The sequence below is a fragment of the Vombatus ursinus genome, unplaced genomic scaffold (assembly GCF_900497805.2).
Source record: "Vombatus ursinus unplaced genomic scaffold, bare-nosed wombat genome assembly UNPS02006874.1, whole genome shotgun sequence".
Classification (NCBI taxonomy): domain Eukaryota; kingdom Metazoa; phylum Chordata; class Mammalia; order Diprotodontia; family Vombatidae; genus Vombatus; species Vombatus ursinus.
The window spans coordinates 1,618,690-1,643,758 of NW_020946652.1; the positions used below are offsets into that span (position 1 = coordinate 1,618,690).

Sequence of the window (25,069 nt, forward strand, 5' to 3'; positions counted from 1 at the left end):
TAAATATATATACATACGTGTATATATATACATATACATACACACAATATATACATGTACATACATACATATATGTTATATGTGTTTATATATATATATATATATAAAGAATCTTCCTTATGTTCATAGAGCTAATTGGTAGAGATAGTATGGCGCTAAAAGTTATATCTCCTGACTCTCATTTAACTACACTAATGGTCAAGAAAAAACAAGCCATGCCCAGAAAGGTGTTTGTTTTCATTGAGGAAACACTTTGGTACATTCTATCTTGTAAAATCTCATTTGGTTTCCTAGGAGCTGGTGACAAGCTCTATCCCCAACCTAGCTAACAGCTCTGTTTCTATTTGTAAGAGGAGAGATACAGCCTGGGGGGTGTTGGGGGTGTGGGGGTGTTGTATTTTGTAATTGTCATGACCTTGCTACAAATAGTGAATTGCATGAGGACGTGGTGGGTGCCTGTCAGGGGTTGGTTAATTTAATCCAACTGCAGTGACAGGCCAGTGGAAAGCATGAGTCTGGGGGCTTGGTCAGAGCTTGAGCCAGAACCAGGATAGGGGATAAAATCCAGGGGGGAAGAAATAGGACATACCAGACCTAGGGAATGATGCAAAAGGGAGTAATCAAGGCATCTTGGAGTTGGAGAGAGCACATTCGGGCACGGCTGGGGTGGGGGCAGAGTTAGAACGTATTTAGATTGGTCCTTAGCAGAAAATGAGCCAGAGATTTGGCAACCAAATACAAAGTAAATCATCAGAAATACTGGGCAATAGTCAGAAACCCAGAGAGCCAGAGGAGCTCAAGAGCAAAGTCCAAAGGAAGAGATCATGGCAGAAGCAATTCATTGAAGGGGATATCTAAGCTAGAGAAGACTTGGGGCATGTGTTTTAAGTGAAGAGGTAGACAGCTGGCTCAAAGTGTTTGAATGAATGTTGTATATAGAGATTCTCATTGTTCCACTTGGCCCCAGAGGGCAGAATTATGACCGTGAAGAGGCAAAATTAGTACAAATGTCAGTTAAAAAAATAATTCTAATGATTTAAATGGGCTTTGAATAGAATGGGCTGTTATAAGATAGTGAGCTCCCTATCACTGGAAATATTCGAAAAAGAAATTGATGACTGAGGCAAGAGGTTTTTGCATGTTTTTATTAGGACCAGTGTCAATCACCAAGCCAATCATCAAGATATGGCCTGGAGGAGGAAGAAGGAGCAGAGAGAAAGGCAGTGACTGGTAGCCAGTAGGTCACCCAATCAGACTTTGGTGACTCCCAGAGTAAGGAAGAAGGGTACCCATCTAAGTGTGCAGGGATTTATTTTATGAGCTGCTCTGTGCTTTTTATTTGATTAGTCCTAGCAGGCTGTCTGAGGTGAAGAAGTTAAGCAGTTTACCCAGGCTCACACCATGGAAAGGGGCAGTGTGAAACTGGTTTTCCCAGGCTCCATTCCAAATCCATCAGTTTAGTTGTGATGGCCTGCTGACTCTTTAGATCTAGCCTAGCTTCTCTCCTCCTGCTCCTCCCCCTCCTCCTCCTCCTTCCCTTCCTCCTCCTCCTCTTCCTCTTTTGCTCTTTCTCTATCTCTGTCTGTACTTCTCTACCTCTCTCTTCATCTGCCTTTCTGTGTCTCTGTCTCTTTTTTCTATATCTTTATGTGTCTGATTGTCTCTGTCTCTCTACAAGTATCTAACTCTGTCTTCATTTCTCTGTGTATCTGTCTCCATCTCTATCTCTCTATCTTGTTCTCTGTCTCTGTTTCTGTCTCTCTCCCTCTCTCTCTCTCCTCCTCTATCTTTAGCTCTCTACTCACACAATACCTGATATTTATTAGCCCAAAATAAATCAGTTCAAGTAAACAAAATTCTATTAATCACCCGCCTTATATCAGTCACTGGGTAAGGTGCTAAGTATACAAAGATAAAACCTCCCCTGTTCCCAAGGACCTCATATACTAACATGCATACAGCACAGATAATTAAATAGAAGAGATTTGAGGAATGAGAGAGAACTCACTCCCGGAGAGTGTGAGGGGGTGGATCAAGGAAAGCTTTGTGAAGGAGGGAGAACCTGAGCTGGGTCTTGAGGGAATAAAGTCATTCAGAAGTTTAGTGATGAGGATGGAGGGCATTGAAGGCAGGGAGAGAAATAGCACATGTGAGGGCTCAGAAACACAAGAAGCAAAATCGGTTTCTGGTGGGAGCTACATGTTTGGTTTAGCAGAAACTTAGAGAGTTTGAAGGAAAATGATGTGCTATGAAAGCAGAAGTTAGGAAACAGATTACAGAAAGGCCTTAGTGTCAAGCTAAGGCATTTATATTTATATTGCATGGTAGGGGCAGCAGAGGCTACTGCAGGTTTGGGAAGAGGGAAGACATGTCATAGGAAGACATAGCTCACTGTCTCTTAGGAAACCTATTTCAGTAGGCATGTGGAGAGTGACTTGGGAGAGGGGAATCACTGGAGAAGGGACTCTAGTTCTGGTAATGCCTGATAAGGGCCAGCAGCAGGGTGGGGCTGGGTGTTCTGAGAGAAAAGGGAAGACATAATATCTATTATCAATTTGGATCTTGAAGGGCTCTTAAATGTCATCAGTCCAACCCTCTTATGTTTTACAGATAAAAAAAACAGAGACACAGGGAAGTTAAGTGACTTGTCCAGGGTCACACAGGTGATTCGCTTTAGGCTGGAGATTTTAACCCAAATTGCTTACCTCCGGAGCTAGGGAGCTCTCCAACGTATTACACAGTCTCCCACTGTTGGGGTAGATGTGACAGGATTTGACAAAATATTGAACTAAGAAATGATTGAAAAAAAAATAGGAAGACCCCCACCATCAGTAGTTAGTGAGGATTTGAACAAGAGAGGATTCACCACAACAGTTAAAAACTACTGGTATATTATAGAGAAAAGAATCTGGCTCAGTTCAGATTCACACAAGGTGACCTTTACGATGAACAATAATAATGACAATAACAATAATAATTTAATTAAATATGATATGTTAAAATATTTTGAAAGCATAGCAGTAATAATAATCAGTAAACTTAAAAATACTTTAAATTAAACATTGCATACATAGATACATACACATGCACACATATACATATATACATTTTCTCTTTTGAATTTGACAACACCCCAATTAAGCTTCAGGGACCCAGGATTTCCTTTTGGTTTCAACACACCATTAATTTCTAAGAGACAGAATATGATGCCATCTGTGAAGAGTGCCCAAGAAGAGCCTAGTATTCAGAGATAAAATGTAGGGATCCATTGTCCTGGTTCCAGATTGTCTGAACTTCTTTCCTTTCAGCCAGGGGCAATTGAAACGGCCAGACAAGACTTAAAGAACCATGTGGACGAGACGATGGGTGAAGCCATTCAAGGTTTCTGGCTCTTGACAGAGTAAGTAGCTGCCTAGATAGGCCTTGGGCAGTTGGGGTTTTTAGGGCCTAAGATGGAGCTCCTCCAGGCCTGCTTTCCTGTCCCCTTGCTCAGCAGTCCTCCCCCTTCTTTCTCTGCCACCTCTTTCTCCCTCTCCTCACTCTCTCTTCTCCCTTTCTTCCTTCTCTCCCCCTTCCCTTTCTCGTTATCTCCTCAAATTGTCAATTATCACATACATTCTCTGTTTACATGCCATAGCTGGAAACTCTATGTGTGTAGGGACATGCACAATTTTATCACTGCACACCCAAAGCCCCAAACAGGTCATGGCATATAGTAGATTTTTAGCAATGCTTATTGCATTGGCTAGGATTGGATGTCAAGGAATTTGGAGTAAATGTCAGTATTGGGTGGGAGGGAGGAAAGCAATAAATACTGTTACTACTGATTATAATAATAATAACTATTGGTTGATGGTTTAAAGATACTTTTCAGACATTATCTTGTTTCACCCTCACAGCAGCTCTGTAGGCTGCTATTATTAAGTTTATTTTACAGGTGAGAAAACTGAGATCCAGAGCTATTAAATGATCTTCCCACAGTCATACAGCTAGTCCACATCTAAGGCAGGATTTAAGTCTTGCCCTTCCTGACTTCAAGGCCAATGTTAGGATAGGCTACATTAGGCTAAGCTAACTCCACTCTCCTAAAGATTCATTCCCTTTATTTAGTAAAGAAACTTCTTGATTGAATCAAGGTTCAGACCTAGCTGTGAACTCAGGTTCATAACTGAGGAGAGATTTCAAGGGTCTAACGGAGAGGAAGAAGGGTTGCGGGGTTGAGGTGGGGCATCAAGAGCTAAGCCAGAAAGAACCTGCAAGCTGGGGCAATCATGAAAGCAGAAAGAGAGGGTGGGACTGAGTTATGGCAGAAAAGAGAAAGACTGAAGAGAGCCAGTAGCTCTACAGACAACTCTAGGCAGAAGACTCGGGTGAAACCCCCCAGTTGAACCCACCTCCTCAAGGGCTGAGGGGCAATTCAAGACAAGGCCTGTTTTTCCCCCAGCTTCCCCTTAGTGCCTCTGTATTACCTTCTTTTTTTCCTAACATTTTTGGTAACCTGAATTTTTCCTCAACCAGAAACCAAGGTATCAGAGAAAAAAAAAAAAAAGGGAAACTGGGGAAGAGAGAGAGAGAGAGAGAGAGAGAGAGAGAGAGAGAGAGAGAGATAGTCAGTCAATCCTCTGTCTAAATGTCAGGAATTTTCTAAATGGAGACTCAGAGCACTCTATGAAACTTTTTTTTTTTTAAATATGAGCTCTCTAAAGCAGTAGAGAAATGAACTACGTGAACCTCATGTGGCATCTTGTTGACATCAGATTTAACATGAATTAATTATTTTAACCAGCCTGCTCTTGGGGAAGAGAAATGCATGCCCAATCCAAGTATTTTTGCTCTTGCACTTTTTTGAGAGATGGGGCATGGGTAGTGGTGGTTATGAGATTAATAGTTCTCAGTAACCAGTGATTAATTCAAAGAGGCAAAGACAGCAAATGAACAAAACACCCTCCTCTTTTGAATGAACCTTGTAGCAGACTGACTATGGCCTCTTCCTTTATAGTTCTGGCATCAATCATATTCCAGAAGCTTGGTCCCTGATAAGACAATCTTGGCTCAGTGTGTGCTGGTTCTCAGAAATGAATGACTTACAGGGTCACAAGGAATGGGATGCACTTATATGGAGAAAAGGACTGCCATGATATTTGGAGGTAGCCTTTCTGCATCCCCTTTCTTTCAAATATCTGTCTTTATAAAAAACCCTATTCAATTGTGTTTCTACAGAGACCCCACAGAGGTCAATGAACTGATATCCATTGATTTCTCTATGGTTAGAGTAATCTGGAACCTGCAAAGTCCCTTGTTCAGAGTGTTAAATCTAGAACAGACCTTAGAGACCACCTATTGAAGCCACCTCATTTGACAGTTGAAGAAACTGAGGTAAAGAGAAAGGAAAAAAACTTGAACAAGTTGCAAAGATCATAATTACTTCTATCCTCAGCTCTCCCAGAATTTGACTGCATGGCAAGGGACAAGTCATTTCCCCTCACTGGGCTTCAAATGCCTCATCAGTAGGGAAACTATGCTAGACAATTTCTAAGATCTCATCTTACTCCAGAGAACTGGGATCTGTGATCCAGAATTTAGGCTTTCTCCAAATCTAATTTAGTGATTTGTCAATTACTTGGATGCTCTCTTTAGCTCCCTCGAGCTCTGATCAACTCACCTTTATGGAAAAGCAAGGACACAAAACAGGGACGAGGCAGAGGGAAGAAATGATAATGAAACACTAATTCTAATTCCCCCAATTCCGAAGCTGTCATAACTATAATGCAGATAGAGCAGGTTGAGCCTTACTGAATATGTCAATATGTCAAGTACCTGTGGATTTCATCTGAATGGGAGTTCAAAAGAAGATCTTTCTCTGTGAATTTCTTATAAGTAAGAAGAATTTTGCCTGAAATAAGTAGTATTTTCAAATGAAGGGCTCAAAGCATTAAGGATACTTTTACCAGCTGGAGCCAGCAGATCAGTATTGCATGCTAAAAGACATTCACGAATACAATACATTATTATGTAACACAGGTCTTTGAGTTATACTTTTTTTTTATTAACTCCATTTTAATTATTACAACTCACATTTAGACAGGATGCTTTCAGATTTACAAGGCATTTCCCCCACAGCAACCTCATTAGGGTGTGATGTAAATATTATTGCCCCTACTTTACAAAAGGAGAAACTGAGAATCAGAGAGATCACGCCATTTAATTCTGCTCCCACAGATGGTAAGCTCTGTGGGATCTTGGGAGTTAGAGCATATTCCCACTCTTCCCCTTCGTCATTGGACAGATAAGAAACTGAGGCTCAGAGAGTAGATGTGACCTGGAGGTCACAGTGGTACTACAGAACAAGACCCGAATTTGAAGATAATTTATCAAGCTCCAAGTCAAGGGCTCTTGCCGCCACACCACAGTTGAACCTTAGTCTCATGACTACAAGTCCTTCCTCTTTCCCATCATACTTCATTTCCCCCAAATAGTAGAAAACAAAGAATACCCAAACTACCAACAGATTGTCTTCTTAAAGTTCATTTTATAATACATGCATACACACACATATTCCCAACTTGGAAAGCATTTTCCCATGTGAACTGAATACGATGATCACATTCTCAGGCTTACCCCAGAAACTTAGTTGATGTATAAAGCAAATGAATGAGTCCGTCATAAATAAGGATTTATTGTAGCCTAATATGTGCCAAGTTTTTGTTTGTTTGTTTGCTGTTGTTGTTTAATCATTTTTCAGTCATGTCCAGCTCTTCATGACCCCTTTGGGGTCTTTCTTGGCAAAGATACTGACGAAGGTTGCCATTTCTTTCTCCAGTTTAATTTTACAAATGAGAAAACTGAGGCTAAAGAAGGTTAAGTGATCTGCCCAGGGTCACATAGCCAGTTAGTGTCTGAGGCCAGATTTGAACCTAGGTCTTCCTGACTCCAGGACCAGCACTCTATCGACTGTGGCACCTAGCTGTCCAGTTATGGTGGAGAAAGTAACCAAGGAAAGGGAGGGGCATATTCAATAGATGTTACTAAAGGTTAATTTGACAGGTCTGGGAATCAGAGTGGATTAAGGGGGGAGATAATGAGGAATCCATGATCGCTCACAGGTTGTGAGCCTGAGGGACTAATAGGGGTGTGTTGCCATCTATAGTAATAGGAAGGGTGGAAGAGGAGGAGGGTTTGGGGGAAAGATGTTGAGTACAGTTTTGGACATATTGAGTTTCAGATATCTACTGGACATCTGGCTCAAGATGTCTGCAAGGCAGTGAGAGATGTGAGTTTGGAGGTCAGCAGAAAGTTTGAAGGTTTGAAAATTGTCTGTATATAGATGGTAATTAAATCCATGGGAACTGATGAGATTGTCAAGTGAAGTAGCATAGAAGAAGAAGAGAAGAGGGCAGGCCACACCCCTGAGGCACACCTGTAATTGGTGGTGGGGGGGGGATCTGGAAGATACAAATACAAATAAAAAGAAAAACCACCTCTGCCCTCAAGGAGCTCACATTCAAATAATGTAGAAATGAGTGAAGGTACCCCACATAGACATGATTGTGAAGTCCCTGGAGGGGACTGAAGACAGTTTGGCCTGAGCCTGAAATAAAATGGAGACCTATGAGGAAATTACAAATAGGAGAAGACTGGTAGGACTTGCGAAGGGATATTCCATGGTGTGTGGATTATGGTAGGCCCATTGACACAGGGTAAAGAGGCCCCAGGCAGGGAAAGAAGCTCTGGCACTAACCAACAGCAGAGAGAGAAAGATCTCAAAGTCCAACAAAGTCAGGAGCAGAGTCAGGAGGGGAGTGAAGAGATAAGTCACATCCCTTCTTTGGACATCATTTTCCACATCTTTAAAATGATACATTTGCATTCAGTAATTTCTGAGGTCTCTTCCAATTATACATCTTATCATGTGAAATTTGGAGACTGCTTCTGCAATAAGAAACCCTCTGAGATGAGGGGAGCTGTGATGTTCCCACATTGCCACTGAGATGGGCCTTGTACAGAATGATTACCCACCTAGAGGAAGCTGGATCACGAAGAGATGTGCCAGCTGGAGTTACGGTTAGGAATGGAAATAAGGTCAATTAGAGTCAGTGCTCTTGCACCAAGACATTTGGGACATACTTTGGAACCTCAAAATCATTAAATGGCATTTGTTTAAAATGAAGTCCATATATCTGATTTTTCCCTTCTTCTTTCTAATAAAGATTTTTTTTAATACAGAGAAAAGTAGATATTGAGATTTTTTTGAGTAGTTTCATTGTGAAAGACATTAGAAAGAAATGTTCTTTGAAGAGAGTCAGTATATGGAGAGAATTAAAACCCTGGCCTCAGAATTCAGAAAATCTGGGTTCAGATCCCCTCTTAGACTACCTAACCAAGCACATTGAAATCTCTTGAGTCTCGGCTCTGCAAACTGAACGCAAGAGTTCCTCCACCATGGGGCTATATGATGGGACAAAATGAGCTGATGTGTCTCATTCATATTGCAAACTTTGAAGTGTCAGAGGAATGCCAGTCATTCTCCATGGGGTACCCACATGGCTGTTTATTTGCAGGGAAGAGTGTACAGATGTGGTTATGAAAATTCCTGTGCAGCTCCTCATAATTGTGTTTTCTGGGTTAATAAAAACAATTACTCCTCTAAATTTAGCATACCCTCCATTATTTGGGTTTCATATTGTCTAAAATCTTATTCTCTTTTTTTTTGAATAAAGACACTTTAAAGGGCTTTTACTAAGGAAGACAAGTAAATGTGTCTGAGGTGAAGTCAACAATGGAATCTCTAGTCTGGTGCTGCCCTGAAAGGCAGGAACCCTGGTTACCTGACTCAGTTCTGCCACTCACTAGCTGTAGACCTTGGCAGGTCACCTACTTTTTTGGGGAATTTTCTTCTTACCTTTTAAATAAGTAGGTGAATGATCTTTCCATTTCTTTAATCTCTAAAATGAATCAGAATCATATCATCTTTGGGTTGGAAATGACCTCAGCCTTCCCAAATGGGTATCCAGCCTCTGCTTGAGGACCTCCTCCACCGAAGGAGAATTGATCACCTCTAAGGCATTCCATGGGCAGCTAGGTGGCATCATAGGGCATAGTGGCAGTCCTGGAGTCAGAAAGATTCATATGCCTGAGTTCAAATCTGGTGTCTGATGCTTGCTAGCTGTGTGATCCTGGGCAAGTCACTTCACCCTGTTGGCCTCTGTTCCTCATCTGTAAAATGAGTTGGAGAAGGAAATGGCAAACCGTTTCAGTGTCTTTGCCAAGAAAACCCCAAATGGGGTCATGAAGTATCAGACATGACTGAAACAAATCAACAACAACAACAATAAAGGCTTTCCATCGTCATATTGAAAAGCAGTCTTTTTATTATAAGTTACTGTCCATTTGAAATGCTGCCAATTGATATGGAGTGGTGCTGTGATGGCAGGGGGGTGGTGCCGGAGCAAAGCAAGGCAAGGCAACACGTGATGATTAAGTGCTTCTGAGGAGACAGACTGTATATTAAATACTCAAGATAAATGCAAAGAAAAGGAAAGACACTTCCTACCCTCAATGAGCTTACACTCTAGTGGGGAGAAGACATAGCAAAGGCAGCTAAAGGGGGCTGGCTAGGAGAGCTGGGAGCTTCTGTAGACATCCAGGCTGTCAAAAGCAAAGTCAGGAGAGGAATGTAAAATAGAAACTAAAGGGAGCCATAGGCCCCCTCCTTCTCCTAGCCTGCAGCGTTGAAACCTCTCCTCTGGAGCCCTGATCTCCTTGTTAGTAGCTCACTCCCTGGGACCACCATTTTGAGAAGGGCCTGAGGCATGCTCCATGTGATTCTTGCCTCAACTGTCTCTGGATGTTGCTCTCTTCTCCTCTGACACATTGCCCTTCCTGCCCCCTGTTCTCCCCACTTTCCAGCACCTCTCTCAGTTATGGCTTTCCCATTAGAATGTCAACTTTTGAGGGCAGGAACTGTCTTGATTTTATTTGTGTTCTTAGCTTTATCTATCCATATAAAATGTCAGTATGAAACCATTTTCAAGGATTCAGGCTGTGAAGGACCATTCTGAGAAATGATGGATGGCTAGGGCTGAAGGGCATTGTGTTCCCTTAGCTATTTTTCACGTACATGTTTAAAAATGTTAGATGGTAAAACTGAAAAAAAAAAAAGAAACAAATAACCTTTTTAGAGAATATAGGGTAATAAAATAAGGACTATTGATTTCATAGGGAGATTTGGTCCTGAGTGAAAGTTTATCCCTGAGTACCACATCTGGGGCTAGAGACAGCATGAAGAGAACTGACAAATTGGAGCATATGATTTCAATGGAAAGAGCCTTCCACTTCCCCTCCTTTTATACCTGATGAACAAAGAACAGAAGTTTGTCATTCCTTTCTTGGGGATAAAGGAGTAGGAAATGTTCTTCTTTCCCAGTGACTAATAGAACCCAAACCTCTCTTTGTCCTAAGGGGGGGGGGGAATCAAACCAGGATCCACCCAGAGGGCCTGCCGATTCTTTTTTTTCTACCTCCCCTTCTCCTTGACTTCACCAACTTTCTTTTTTCTTTCTCTCTCTCTCTCTCTCTCTCTCTCTCTCTCTCTCTCTCTCTCTCTCTCTCTCCCTCCTCTGTTCTATGTTTACTGTTTTAGGAATCATTGAATTCATATGACCTCATGTCAAAGTAGGCTTAATTGAGCCCAGGTAAAATAATCTACTGCCATTTTTCTTTTAAAAATAATTATGCCTCATATCTAGGTGAAGTGTTGTTAAAGATTCTGTTTTCATTATACAAGCAATTTTTACTGCCTTGTTTAATTGTCCTAAACTATAAATTTCTCTTATCAAGGCTGTGTGGTTCACCAGGAAGTATAGTGACTTTATTCTCAGAGAACCTGGCTTTGAATCTCAGTCCTGCTCTTTACTTCTTGTGTTGAATCTTGGAAGATTACTTAGTTTTCCTTGACTTCAATTTCTTCTTCTACAGTATGGGGGAGGTCAACCACATATCCTCCAAAACCCTTGCACCTTTAAATCCATCTCTCCCTCTGTCTCTCTTTTCGTCTCTGTCTCACCGTCTTTGCCTCTGTTTCCGTCTATCTTTTTTATCTCGCAATTTTATTTTTTTAAGTTTTTTAATTTATTTTAAACTTAAGTACAAAATAAGAGAAGGAAAAAAATGATGTCAGGTACACAGCAGAATATTAGAAAGGCTTCAATATAAAGCAACAAATTTCCATTTCAGGAAAACCTATATAATAAATACTACTCATTGTTTTCAAAGCTGCCCAGCTTATCTTTGCTTCCTTATTTCTTTCATTCTCTGCCACACACTTTTTACTTTATTTTCCCTTCCCTCCCCAAGAAGGCTACAATTAATTGCAGACACATACATCTACACACACACATATACATATATACACATACATATATAACATATATACATAGATACCTATAAACATACACGATTATACACATATAGGTAAGAACGTACTGTGCTTATTTCTACTTGTCATCTGTTTCTCTGAAGGTGGGTAGCATTTTCTTTCATAAGACCAAATCTTTCTATGTTTTTTTCTAAATCCACCAGCTCATCATTTCCTACACCACAGCAATATTCTAACCTCATCCCATTCTGAGAGATTGTCTATGAAAGTCCTGCCCCCCCGCTAATTTTCTGCATTTCTTCTATTCTTGGTTGTATAGGTATTTATACAAGAAAATTTTAATTTAAAATAATCAAAATTATTCATTTTACACTTCAACCATGGTCTTACATTACATTAAGGTCTGATACTACTGAATATGTTTCCTTTACATCCCCCCCTTTTTTAATTCTTGACCTTTTTTTTCTAAATGAACTTTATTTTTTTTCTCAATAAGATAATTTATAGTAATTTAACTGGGATGGCATTACATAAATAGATTAGTTAGGTATAATTTTCATTTAAAAAATATATTGGCTTTACCTACACATGAATAATAAATATTACTTCAATTATTTAAATCTAACTTTATTTGTATAAAAAATGTTCAATGCTTATATTCATATAGCATACTTGTTTTGGCAGATAGGCTCTCAGGTGGTTTTTTTTTTACTGTCTAGTTATTTTAAATGGTCTAAAACAATATTGAATAATATGACTGACACACAGTATAATTTTTCTCTTTTGATTAAATCTATTTTAGCTTTAACTTTGTCTGAAATCATTACTACCCCTGCTTTTTTATATAATAAATTCTATTCCTGACCTTTATTTTACATTTATGTGTATCTCTCATTTTATAGCATTTCCTGAAAACAATATATTGTTCAACTGTCTCTCTTTTTCTATCTCCCTGCCTCTGTCTCTGCCTCTCTGTCTTTGTTTCTCTCCCTTTGTCTGTCTCACTGTCTCTGTCTCTCTGTCTCTGTCTCTCTGTCTCTGTCTCACTGTCTCTGTCTCTCTGTCTCTGTCTCACTGTCTCTGTCTCACTGTCTCTGTCTTTCTGTCTCCCCCCACCTTTTCCTTTCAAATTCTCTTCGTCTCCCACTCTAAAAATTGCTGTTGATAGTAGTTCAGCCTTCCAGTCATCTTTTAGGCCATGACCAAAGATAATCACCAGACCACTGGCCCCCAACAGACATTAGGGGTGGAGTAGGGCATTCTCATGCTGATGGTTACAGGAAGCTGACTTAAATGCCTGCCCTTTCCCTAATCCAGGTACGGGTGGAAAAATGGTGTTGCATTTTTAATGTGTGGTGGCTGCAGGTTGCATTCCTCTTCCACACACACCTCCTGTTCACAAATATTGTAGTTGTGTTGTTGTCGTCATCATCATCATCATCATCATCATCCTCATTCTCATCCTAATTATTTTTTTTGTTTTTGTTTTTTGTTTTTTTGTTTTTGTTTTTGTTTTTGTTTTTTTTTTTTTTTAGGCAATTGGGGTTAAGTGACTTGCCCAGGGTCACACAGCTAGTATGTGTCAAGTGTTTGGTCTGAGGCTGGATTTGAACTCAGGTCCTCCTGCAGGGTCAGTGCTCTATCCACTGCACCACCTAGCTGCCCCCTCATTCTTATTATTAACAGCTGCCTTAACTTCAGTCTCACTCCAATGCCTCATTGTGTTTGCAGGGTGGGGAGAAGAATGGGAGGGTTGCTAAGGAAATCCCCACTGGGGTGAATGTTCTGAAAAATACCACTAGTCCTCAAAATCTCATAGAGATAGAGCTTCATAACTACAGGTCCACTGGTGGAGTGTGGTGTTCTGTTGACTGCTGATCAATCTAGTTGGATAAATGAAATCTTACCACCAGAAGTTCACCAAAAATTGGCTGGGGTGGGAGCACTTAGATCATTATATCATCTGCTGAGGTATGTCAGTCACTGAGCAGTGGAAACAAAGTGGGCTTCAGGGTCATGTTGTCAGATAAAGTCCGAATTAGCTTAATCTATGGCTATTCTCAGTAGCCTGAACCGTTAATTGCAGTGACCAGATTTCCAATCACTATTCATAGATAGAAATAATGCCAGGGACCTTTGTTCTACCCCAAGGGTCCCTCTTTTGCAGGACCACAAAGATAGAGCACTAAGAAATTATTTGATCTACAGAGAGACACAAGCATAAATAAATGGTTAATGGAGGACAAAATTTCAGGTACTACAAGAAAGAAACCCTTCTAGGTCCAAGGTCTTGCTCCTGTATTGTTACTATGGGATAACACAGAGTTCTCACTTAGAAATAGCCTTTCTGAGAAGAGCTTCATAATCAGATGATGAATGTTGGACAAGCCCTCTTCTCTGGTGCATAGATCCCTAAATGGGACTAGTAGCAAATGAGAAAGGGATCCCTCTGGGTTGTTTGCTAGACTATTTGGGGTTATTCAGATCCTGTGCCTTTGCTTCTCAAATCATTCAAACAATGTGATTCAGGCTCTGATGACCATAGCCCATCAGCAGCTCCCTTCATCTGAAAAATGGAATGGTCCTCAGAGGACCATTGTGAAGAAAGGACTCTGAAAATTTAAAGTGAATGAAGGAATGAATTTAATTTTATTAAAGTTCTTTAGAAACATGAGCCATATTTTATGTGAAAATGTGATACAAATATCAGAGGGCATTATTACTGCCTGGGAAAACCCTGATCTTGCCCAGATAATAACTTCAGATAAATTCTAAAGGTTGGGTTTTTTAGGAGGAAAAGAGCCATTTTAAGCATGACTACCTGAAATTCATTATAACACCCTTTTCTGTTTGAAAAGCCCCCCCACACACTGAGCCTTAGAATGGTCCCTCTCTTTGCTTGTTATCCCCTCCATTTCTCTGAGCCCCAAGACCAATGACATCTTCTTGTTCTCCTTGGGTGAGAGCACTCAGGCTGAACAGTGCCTCCGATCCATCATGATATTAATGACCTATGGCAGGCAGGACTCTGGTGACTGCAAAACCACTGCTGTTGCCAGAATCCATTTGTCCTGGGTGGGTGTTGTAGAGAAATGCTTAATTAAATGTATTGCTTTCCTTATAAATTCCCAGTGCAAAACCTTGTCTAGAGAGCTAATGGTCCCTGAGTGACCTGCATTTGAGGACAGTCAGGGCATTTGTGACAGTCATTACAAAAATACTTTGGTGTATATTTATTTCCCAAAGATGGTAGTCCATTTAGGACGTGTCCCAAGAGATGTGAAAAGGGCAGAATCGTAGAGGAGATACAATGATTATAGTGGGAAAGGCTCTGTAATGGATCATAAAACAATGAGACTCAGTTTGGATTGAGTAGAGGGAACCAATGAGGATGAAGTTAGGAATGGCCCTGGCAGGAATTCAAGAAGTCATGCAACCAGCAGTTGTAGTTAGGGCTCACTAAATGGACTATACCTCTTGTCTAAGATTACCTAAGATTTAACCTGTATGTAACGTGTTTACGCAGAGTTGTTTACGTGTTTTCTCTTCCATAGATTGTAAACTCCTTGAGGGCAGGGACCGTATTTGTCTTTCTTTGCATCCCCAGAGGATATAGTGATCAACATACAGTAGGCACTTAAAAAATGCTTATTCACTTGACCTGATTACCCCTAGATTTGCCAGCATGTGTCTGTCATTCAGTCAAAATGGTTGTTTTGCTCCAACTCTTGTCTGGGTTGTATACCAATAACAGGCACCTTGCTTGTGGCTAGATGCTACATGTTACATTATGCACTCTATCAATGTCCTTCCCCTATGCAGAGGGTTCAGTTCCTGACTTCTTAATACAATCTAATGTATTGGGAAGAGCACAAGGAATGACAAGGATTGGGTTCAAGTCCTGAATGTACCCCACACTAGGAAGAACTGGGAGACCTTTAGCTCTTCTAACTTGGGTTCTTTATGTATAAAAAGGGAGTAGAGCACTATTTGGACACCTCCTACCATGTGGAGGCATTTTGGGGCTAGGTGGAGACAGTTTACATAAAGCTTTCTAACTATCGATTTCTGTGTGAGCAAAAATGATCCTGTCCCAAGGAAGGTATGGCTAGCCTCGGAACCAAGGTTCTAGCTGCTGTGTGTAAATTTAACACAAGGGGTATTCATGCAGCAACTTCTAGCAACCCAGTGCTGAATGGGACTAAAACTGGTCCCTCTAGTCCTGGGAGAAAGTGCTTAAGGAATTGGTTTCCTTTGTCCCACCAACTTTTCAACTTGTTGGACTTTTGTTTGTACATGTGATTTCATTAGATATCCTGCTATGGGAAATGTCCTATGTAGAATGAAAAGTGTTTTCTGACTTAGAGCCTCCAAAGGTTGCTTGGCTCTTTGGAAGTCTGAGAGGCTTGTCTTTGGTCACAGTACACATCAGAGACAACACCTGTATCTATGACCCTCAGACTCTAAGGCTGACCCTCAATCTACTACATCACTCTGTGTCTCTATGTATTGATAGGTTCTTAGATCTAGAAATGGGGTAGCTAGGCGGTGCCATACAGCACAGAGTGCTGGGCCTGGAGACAGGAAGGCACATCTTCCTGCATTCAAATCTGGTTTCAGACACTTACTAGCTGTGTGACCCTCCGAAAGTCACTTAACCCTGTTTGCCTCAGTTTCTTCATCTGTAAAATGAACTGGAGAAGGAAATGGCAAACCACTCCTGTGTCTTTGCCAAGAAAACCCTAAATGAGGTTGCAGAGAGTTAGATGTGACTGAAACAATGACAGATCTAGAAATGGGAAGAGGCCTTAAAAACTATTGTTTGTCCTCTTAGTTTTGCATCTGAGCAAACTGAAACTGAGGGAAAGAAGGTGACTTGTCTAAGTCAACAGGTCACTGAGTATTTATTAAGCATCTCCCCATACCAGGTGCTATACTAAGTTCTTGGGATAGAAGGAAAGCCGAAATAGTTCCTCCTTTCAAGATGTTCATAGCCTGATGGAGACAACATGAAAACTACCATATACCTTCAAATGAGAATTAAAAGAAGGCAGAAAAGTTAGCATGTGGAGTTAAGGAGGGAAAGTATTCCAAGTACGGTGGACAGGCACAGTATTGCAAATGGTAAATAATGAAGCCAGCACTGAAGCCCAGGCCCAGGACTCCTTAGTCTGTGTCCTTCCAAAGCTCCGTGCTGCTTCTCTGCAACTTGGAAACCATTGTTATCTACTATCTCTCGTTATCCCATGATGCAGGGGAGAGCCTTTGAATACTTCCATCCAGGGTACACATCTTATTTCTTGCGAAGCCCTGTTATCAGCAGGGAAAGCCTTGGAGGTGTCTGGATCTGTCCAGGGTTCTAGTTCCTTCTGCAAAGTCCTTACTCTTTCAAGACAGTCCTTAAAATATAGTGTCCCAACCAATGAGGTAGTGTGTCCTGGAGGTGGAGCTCTGGACTTGGAGTCAGGAAAACATGGGCTCAGATCCTAGCTCTCAGATTCCTCACTGGTTCACCTTAGATAAGTCACCTAATATCCCTGGCCACCAGTTTTTTTGTATGTGTATAAGGGTGATAGCAACACCATAAAGCCTACTTTACAGGGTTGTGAAGCTTGAAAGAGATTGTATGTGTCTATGTATATATATATGTGTGTGTGTGTGTGTGTGTGTATGTGTGTGTATCTTTATAAACAAATCATTTTCTAAGTGTCAGTTATTAATTTGGGCAACATGCTCTGATAGTCAGTAAAAAGAATCATTGACAGCTAAGAAAAGTTCCCTGCCCTCTAGAAGCTTGTACTCTAGAAGAGTTAATATGCCACCCACAACTCCCAATTTACATAAATAGCAATGCAAAGCACCTTGTGATGAGCACTGTGGTGTCTGGGAGTGGTTTCTTGTCTTAGTGGTTTTAAAGTCTGATGAGAGTTCACTAGAGGCTAAGCATCGTTATCTCATCACTATATTTACTGTAGGCCTGTGGCAGAGTCATTGTTTTTTTCTTTTTAATTTAATTTTGCTTTGGTTCTTTTGTTTTATTTTCATTTTTGTACAGTGAAGATGTGATCTAGATGTCAGAGAAGGTTTGCATGTTGTTTGGAAGAGAGTGAGGCCTTAATAAATGCCCTTCCTTTCTTCCTTCCTCCCTCTCTCTCTTCCTCCCTTGCTCCCTTTCTTTATTTCTTCTTTCCTTTCTTTTCCTTTCCTTTCTTTCTTTTTCTTCTTTCCTTCCTTCCTTCCTCCTTCCTAACTTCCTTCCTAACTTCCTTCCTTTATTTTTCTTTCTTTCTTTCTTTCTTTCTTTCAATGTTAATTGCTGGAACAAGCAAAAGCCCTGAGAGGGCCATTACAGATGGGTATTAGATACCATCAGCCATTATTATCCATTCATGCCCATGTTTCTGTGCTCATAATAAAACCTGGGGCCATCATTCCAATCTTGTGAATGAAAATAAGATATTTCATGAAATGGCTTTTGTAAGGATGCCATGATGAGAAAGCTACCATAGACTGCATGAAGGGAACTGTTTTAGAAATCAAATGAGTATGAATGGATCTGAATTATTAATGTTAGTAAAGCCTTTAATGTGACATTTCATAAAATATACCATTTAGCATTTCTGTGAAACTCTACATTTGCAAAAAGATTAGCAGTAAATTCTATCAGTCCTTTGTAATCATCGAGGAATGTCACCACAATCAGTCCCTTTTAAATATGACCCAATGGGGCAGAAGGGTGTGTGCCATCTCTTTTGCTTATCGAGCCATCATTCTTGTTGTCCTGTGATATCTTGAAAGCCTGTACCCATCTCTTTTCTATCAATGAGCCATAGTCTCTAGGACAGTGTTATCCACATAAGTTTTTGAGGTTGCTAATATTCCCCAGATTTACTCTATAGTTAAGTCACCAGGGAAGGTGATTGACCCTTGGTTCTCAGAAGCTGAGTATATAGGGCTAAGTTTCTGGCAGGTCCTATGATTATGGCATACCATTCATCACCTTCCTGGTGCTAAACCACACATCTCTTGTTAAAAGAATTTTAACCCAATTCAATTAGGAAGGCCTCATGACTGGGTAGACATGAAGGGGATGAATTTCTTGGCCATGGCAAAGTCTACGTAGCAAATGACCAAGAAGTCTATACACAAAATGTCATCTTCAGTCCTTGAAGAATTGACATATAATGCATTTCAATGAAAGACAACTTTGTTTGTTTTTGTTTTTGTTTTTTTATTTTTAAGCAATTGAAGTTAAGTGACTTGCTCATGGTCATACAGCTAGTAAGTGTCAAGTGTTTGGTCTGAGACTGGATTTGAACTCAGGTCCTCCTGACTTCAGGGCCTGTACTCTATCCACTGCACCACCTAGCTGCCCCCAGAAAGGACACCTTGTAGAGACCTTAGTGCAGTCACTTGCTCTGTCTTGGTCTTACTGTCCTCATGTTTAAAAGCTAAGGCATTGCATCAGATGATCCCTAAGTTCTCTCCAATTACAAATCCTGTGGTGATATGAGATTTATAAGGCATCGGACTGGATAAAGCCCCTGAACAGAAAGAACAGAAACAATCTACTAAGACTACACCTAAAGGACTGTTGGATGATTTTCCCTCTGGAGAAAGATGCACAATATGAGTATTATAAAGAATAGTGTCAAGGCTTATCTGATTTTACATCTTCATAGAAATATAGGCCTTGAAGTCATCCCTCCCCTCACTTAAACTTCCCTCTTAACATTTATATCAGAATTCTTTTAATCACTTTGACGACTGGCGCTGGTACTGTCTGACTTCTATGCAGTATTGAGATTGGGGACCCAGAATAGGGAGCTGGGTGCCCTGGCAGGCAGGCAGGAATCACATCACAGCCATCAATTTTCTTGGCTTTAGATACTGGACTAAACAAGGGGTCCAAGTCTGGATAAAGGGGCATGCTCACAGTTATTTTTCTTGTGATGGAGAGTTGGTCTCTAACCAAACTCCAAGCAAGAAAGCCCAGGATGAAAACACAGAAAGCCAATAATGAAGTGTTAAATTAAGTATAAAGATGTGTCAATCCCCTCTGCCCCTTTAAGAAGTGTGAAAGAGGTCTCCTGGCTGGAATTAGAGGGACAGATGACACAGCTTTACCCAGCCATTCCTTTTAAAATGTTAAGAAATTTTCCTTGAATTTATTGGAAGTGGAGTCTGGCCATTGTCCTGGAAAGGATAGACAACACTGCCAATCACCCGTAAAAAGTGGAGTCCATCAGCTCTGTATTCCAGTCAAGGCAGAAGGAAGTAGTCAAGTAAGAACTCAGCTTCTGAGAAGGAATTACTTTTCATCCTTTTTTGGTGGGGAGGTCTCTTTTCCTCTTCCTAAGACATAATCCACAGTGCTTTGAAATAGAGATACATGCAAAGCAGGGAATCTTCCTATCAGGTAGTGTGATAGCCTCTTAATTTGCCAATTTAAGACACTGCTGAAAAATATTCATTAGGCAGTAAACACACAGTCTTGGTGTTGAGACAAAGATCTGGAGAGAAACAGACCTTGAGAATTTAGTCAAGAATTGGGTCAATGAGATGGGGGCAACATGAGGAAGGACATCAGGACCCTGCAGTACCAGAGGTGCGAGTTGACTTGGACACATGTGGACCCTACATGTTTGCATTACTGCCATTGTTCTGTAAGGTCACCATATTCTTCTCATGAATGTTTTGTGCGTTTATGAGAGAAGCATCCCAAGTTTAAGGGGTAATTGTTAAGCTACTATTCCTATTATGGCTGCTTTTGTTTTGAGGTCATTGTAATTATTGGCTGTTAAAGGAAAGTCAGCTGGTAGGGTCTCATAAGCTACAGGTTTAGGAGTGTAGATTGAGAAGAGACCTATAGAAATGAGGGTAATAGCTACCATCTGGGGGACCTAGCCATTGAGTGTAAGTTTGGAATTAGGGTGTCCCAGGGCAGATGCTATTCCTGAATCAACCTTACTAAAGGTTTCATTGAGAGAGAAAGTGGCCATGTCTAGAAATCCTTAGACCATCAAAGCTCCTTCACATGGTTCCTCTGTCCCTAGGAACACAGGACAAGAATGAGTGGTGCTCAGAGTTTGCTACACCAAAGGGTGGTAGAACTTCTGTTGGAACTGAAGACCTTGACCTATGGCATAACTAATAGGGTCCCTAAACCAAGGATCGGGTGCAAAGGGCACTCACTCAAACTCAATGAGTCAAGGTGATCTTTACCAAAGACTGACTTTTCCAATTGTTGGCTCAAGAACTCAAGGCCGTGAGTCTGTGATATGGTCTCAGACCAGCCTGAATGACTCCTGTCCTGGGACTGCTTCTACAAGATCCCATCTCTGTGATGTGTGCTAATGTAAGAAGCATGAGGATGACCTGCGCTGCTTCCCCAGCTCTATATTCTGTACCCTTCTCCACCCTTCCCTAGCACCAGCCATCTCCACATCATTGTCTTTGGATGGGTCTGGAGAGATAAGGGAATGTGAGGGATGTACTTTCAAATACATGTGAACAAACACTATTATATTTCAACTTATACTGTGTTCTCTTTGTGGTCTACTATGACTTTTAAATCTAACCATAACTTTAATTGTTAATTGATATTTAATTTGGGATTTTCCCAAACAATTTAAAGGTGAAGGAAATACGAAAAAAAAAATTAAAGGACCTCAGCTCCTATCTTTGATATTTAAAGTGACAAGCACATTGTGAAATATAAGGAGCTGGTGTCATGGAGGAGGGATTGGGCCAGGCCTGTGGTTTGGTTATTAGAAGGAATTCTCAGATGAGGAAGGGAACAATCAAGGTCATCATTGTCTCTGTAACTAATAAACTTCCAAAGTGCCTTGGAGTGCTGAGAGGTGATTTGCTCGGGGTCACACTGCTAATAGATGCCAGAGACAGGATTGGAACCCAGGTTGTCATGAATTTGAGCACAGCATATACATACTGCAGAAAATAGAAACTATGTCCCAGAACATGTCCAAAATGAGAGGGAGAATTGGGATATGGAGGCCTTCTTTACATATATATATATATATAATGTTATAAAATAAATATAAAACTAAAATGAAGTTAACACATCTGACTGGCTTTCTTTAGGGCAGATAGGGCAGGGGTACACAAAGGATGGATTGTGGTAAAGTGGCTAATTCTCATACCCACTGTCATCATTTGTTTTGGACAGAGCAATATGCCTGGGAGAACGTGATAGGGCCTACTCTCCTTCTCCCACCCCTATTCACCATGTCAGCGCAATTCACTTTCACTTAGGAGCATGTGAAACTATATAATCTGTTGAAGAAATCAGGAAAACACCATCTTTGAAAGACAGACAGCAGGGGAGAGTAGACATCATCCTAAGGAAGATGTGGGCTCTTATTAGCTCTGTGCCCTAACTCTCTGTGACTCAGTTTCCCCATTTGTGAAATGGGCATAAGAATAGTGCTTACCTGGGCCAAAGAGTTGTTTTGAGGATTAACGGAGAGGACTTTGTAAAGGCTAAACTACTACAAAAATGTCAGCTATTGTTCCTTTGAAACTCAAAGGGCTTTTATTTAAGATTTGCTTTTCATTCTTCCCTTTAGTGAATGGAGGGCAAGTCGTGCTATCTCCTTTTGACAGACAGAGAGATCGAGGCATGCTAAAGGTTATCTTTCAAATTAGTAGTTATGCTAGGAATAGAATCTGGGTCCTCGTGATGATTCAGTGCTCTAGGGAAAGCTAGGGGTGGATGGGTACTAAGCTAGATAGAGCTGTCTCCAAAGCTCCAGACTGCAGGCAGTCATGATGGGGGCATGATGGAGGATCACAGCCAGGTACTCCCGCACTCCAATCTAGCTTCAGTTGCCCCTGGTTAAATGAATATTTGTGCTTGTCTGCATGAGATTTCCCCTTGAACTCAACCAGCCCTTGAAGACAGACTGGAAAAGCACCCAGCAATGGGGATTGTTTTTTTCAAAGCTTAGCAACCAGTCTCTCAACCACCACAGACAGTGGCACCTCAAACACACCATGATTAACACAGGCTTTCATGGGTCAGAAAGAGCAGAACTATTAATATCCAACTCCTGGATCTTCAGTCCTGGGTCAGGATTGCAAATACCCAGCCCCAGCTTTTGAAAACTTAAAAATAAAAGTGCAAGGGTGGTTGATGTGTCTGCAAGAAGGAGGAAGGTTCCCTCCCTCCCTCCACCCTCTCTCCATTGATCTCACAGATAGCCCTGATTGCTGTGCCAGACTTTTAACTGAACCCACTGAAATCAGGGCATGAGGAGCATCTCATTAGAGGGTACAGGTCCCACTGAAACCCCCTCAACTAACCCTCAGCTGTAGCTTTCTGCTCTGCTGGCTCTGGATGGGCTTGCAGAAACACAAGTTATTCCCTTGTTTATAGAGCAGAGGGTGGATCCAGAGGCGTGTATTATCTTAGGGTTTCAAAAACAAATAAACAAGCTTCAACTTAACTTTCTGCTAGTTTAATGGTAGTGCGGTGGAGAAGGGGAAGTGCGGAAGTTTCTGGCTCTTTCTCAATTCACTGAGGGTCTGAGGGGGTGGGGGTGGGTTTGGTTGGGACGGGCAATGGAAGCCTTCTTCAGAACTGCCAAGGAACCCCATTGTGGGACAGAAAGTCTGGAGACAAATCAGATTAACTCTTAGCTAGACCAGCAGGTCCCATTCTGCCCCCCCCCCCCCGCAGCTGATTTCCACACTTCCACTGACACTAACCTTCTTTCTCCATCAACAACTTTAGGACTCTTCTTGGAGAATTCCTGTCAATTAGTGATATGCTATTGAGGGAGAGACAAAGTATCATCCTAAAGTGCAGGAAAGGACTTGTGTAGAAGGCCTGGCCCTAGACACAGTGTGGAGTCTAGGACAGTGAGAGTGGAGGTCCTGACTGGCTCCTACCAGGCTGCAGGGCAGCTTCCAAGATTCTAAAAGGAAACACCAGGGTAGGCCTTATTCCTTCTCTATGTCCTGCAATCAGACTAGCCATGAAGGGGCCTACTAAAAGGTCTGGATGATGCCCACGGGAATGACATAAGCTTGGTTTCTGGTTTAACCACATCAGTCAAGATCATTTGGTAGTTGTAGGTCATTCAAAGAATATCCATCCCATCTTTCTACTCCATGGGAAAATATTTGAGTGTCACTGAAAATTCAGGCACGGTGAAGACCTCGTTTGATGGTTATCAGTCCACAGATACAATTCAGCCCAGATACAACCACATCTGGCATCCTCCAGAGCTTCTAAACATTGCAGAAATCAGGGTACAGACCAAGAGACCCTAACATGACAATTATTACAACAATATTACTATCTTCATCACTTTAGTCATTTGACCAGCCCATCTTCTCTTCCAACATCTAGTTCCTTGATGAAATCCTTTACTCCTGAACTTTCTCAAGAGTCTTCATGGTGATACGCTGTAGTCTGCTCACCACTGTCCTCTGTGGGAGGCTTATATTCAGTTCTTCAGAGTCTCTGTTATTCTAGGACTTTCTACTGTATTGTAGCAATACCAAGAAGATACTTGTTTTGGAAACATAGGCCTTTGATGTTATGAGAAGCCTGGTTTGAGAGTAAAAGTACTTTGCAATTTCCTAAATCAACTCAGCCTGTTGTGTTCCTCTTTTTCAGCTCTAAGCTTGGATCATTTTCAACCTGTATTGTCTATCTCATAGATAGATAAATAGATAGATAGATAGATAGATAGATAGATAGATAGATAGATAGATAGATAGAGATAGAGATATCTACATACAGATATAGCTATATGTATCTCTCTCTCTCTCTCTCTCTCTCTCTCTCTCTCTGTGTGTGTGTGTGTGTGTGTGTGTAGTTAAAATCTGAGCTATTGATATTCCTTATCCACTTGACTTTACCGTGTGGATGGTCAGGGCAAATTCTTTTGAATGATTACAGATTTCTTTCATGAGGCTCCATGATGTTCGGAGGCTTAATACAACCAACAAAATATCATCCACAAATAGGATTGTCTGAAGAATCTCACCAGCCACAGGAAATCCCTTTTCAATCTGGACTCTAGCTAGGTCTCATTCACTGCATTAGTGAAGATCTTTGATAAGCACAAATCTCCTTTTTTTTTTATTCTTTATGGTTATTATCAAAGAGTTATTCATTTTGCTACTTCTTCCATGGAATACTGGATGACCTTGGTGTATGGATGAGAGATCCTTGCTGTAAAATAACCTGAAAAGTTGTAGTTTACCTTTTCAAGTGGAATTTTTTTCTTAATAATCAACAACAAAAAAGTACAACAGGATCTTATATTCTCTGCATCTTTCGGATAATTAATAACTATATTATCTGCTATTTAATATTCTTTATGCACATCCTATTAAATATCCTCCTTAAGGATGCCCTCATTTTGTGTATCACAAAGATTATTTTGATAATAAATGTGATTTTTGCATAGACATATAGGTTGGTTATTTATTGTGTTTTTTCAATTACCATTTTTGTTATCAAAATTGTATTCTTTCCATGCCAAACTTTCAGATGAGACAACATCCTCAGAATTGTATCACTTCCATCAAGGATCTCCTATATTTTAACTAATCTGGCTACTTTTCTTTGTTATCTTTAGTTACATGATTTTTTCCCTGTAAGAACCTCAAGTGCTATGAAGTCAGGTTCTAAGTGTGGTGGTTCCACTATCCTTGATG

The 25,069-nt window shown here is 40.8% G+C and overlaps 1 protein-coding gene across 1 annotated transcript in view; it reads left to right on the forward strand.

Moving 5' to 3' along the window:
• The window catches only part of TPRG1 (tumor protein p63 regulated 1), a 151,375-nt gene that overhangs the window by 38,235 nt on the left and 88,071 nt on the right, over positions 1-25,069 (forward strand). Inside the window, exon 3 of the mRNA XM_027848731.1 lies at positions 3,309-3,400. Within this exon, the coding sequence (XP_027704532.1) occupies positions 3,309-3,400 (92 nt within the window). The remainder of the gene's footprint in view (positions 1-3,308; positions 3,401-25,069) is intronic.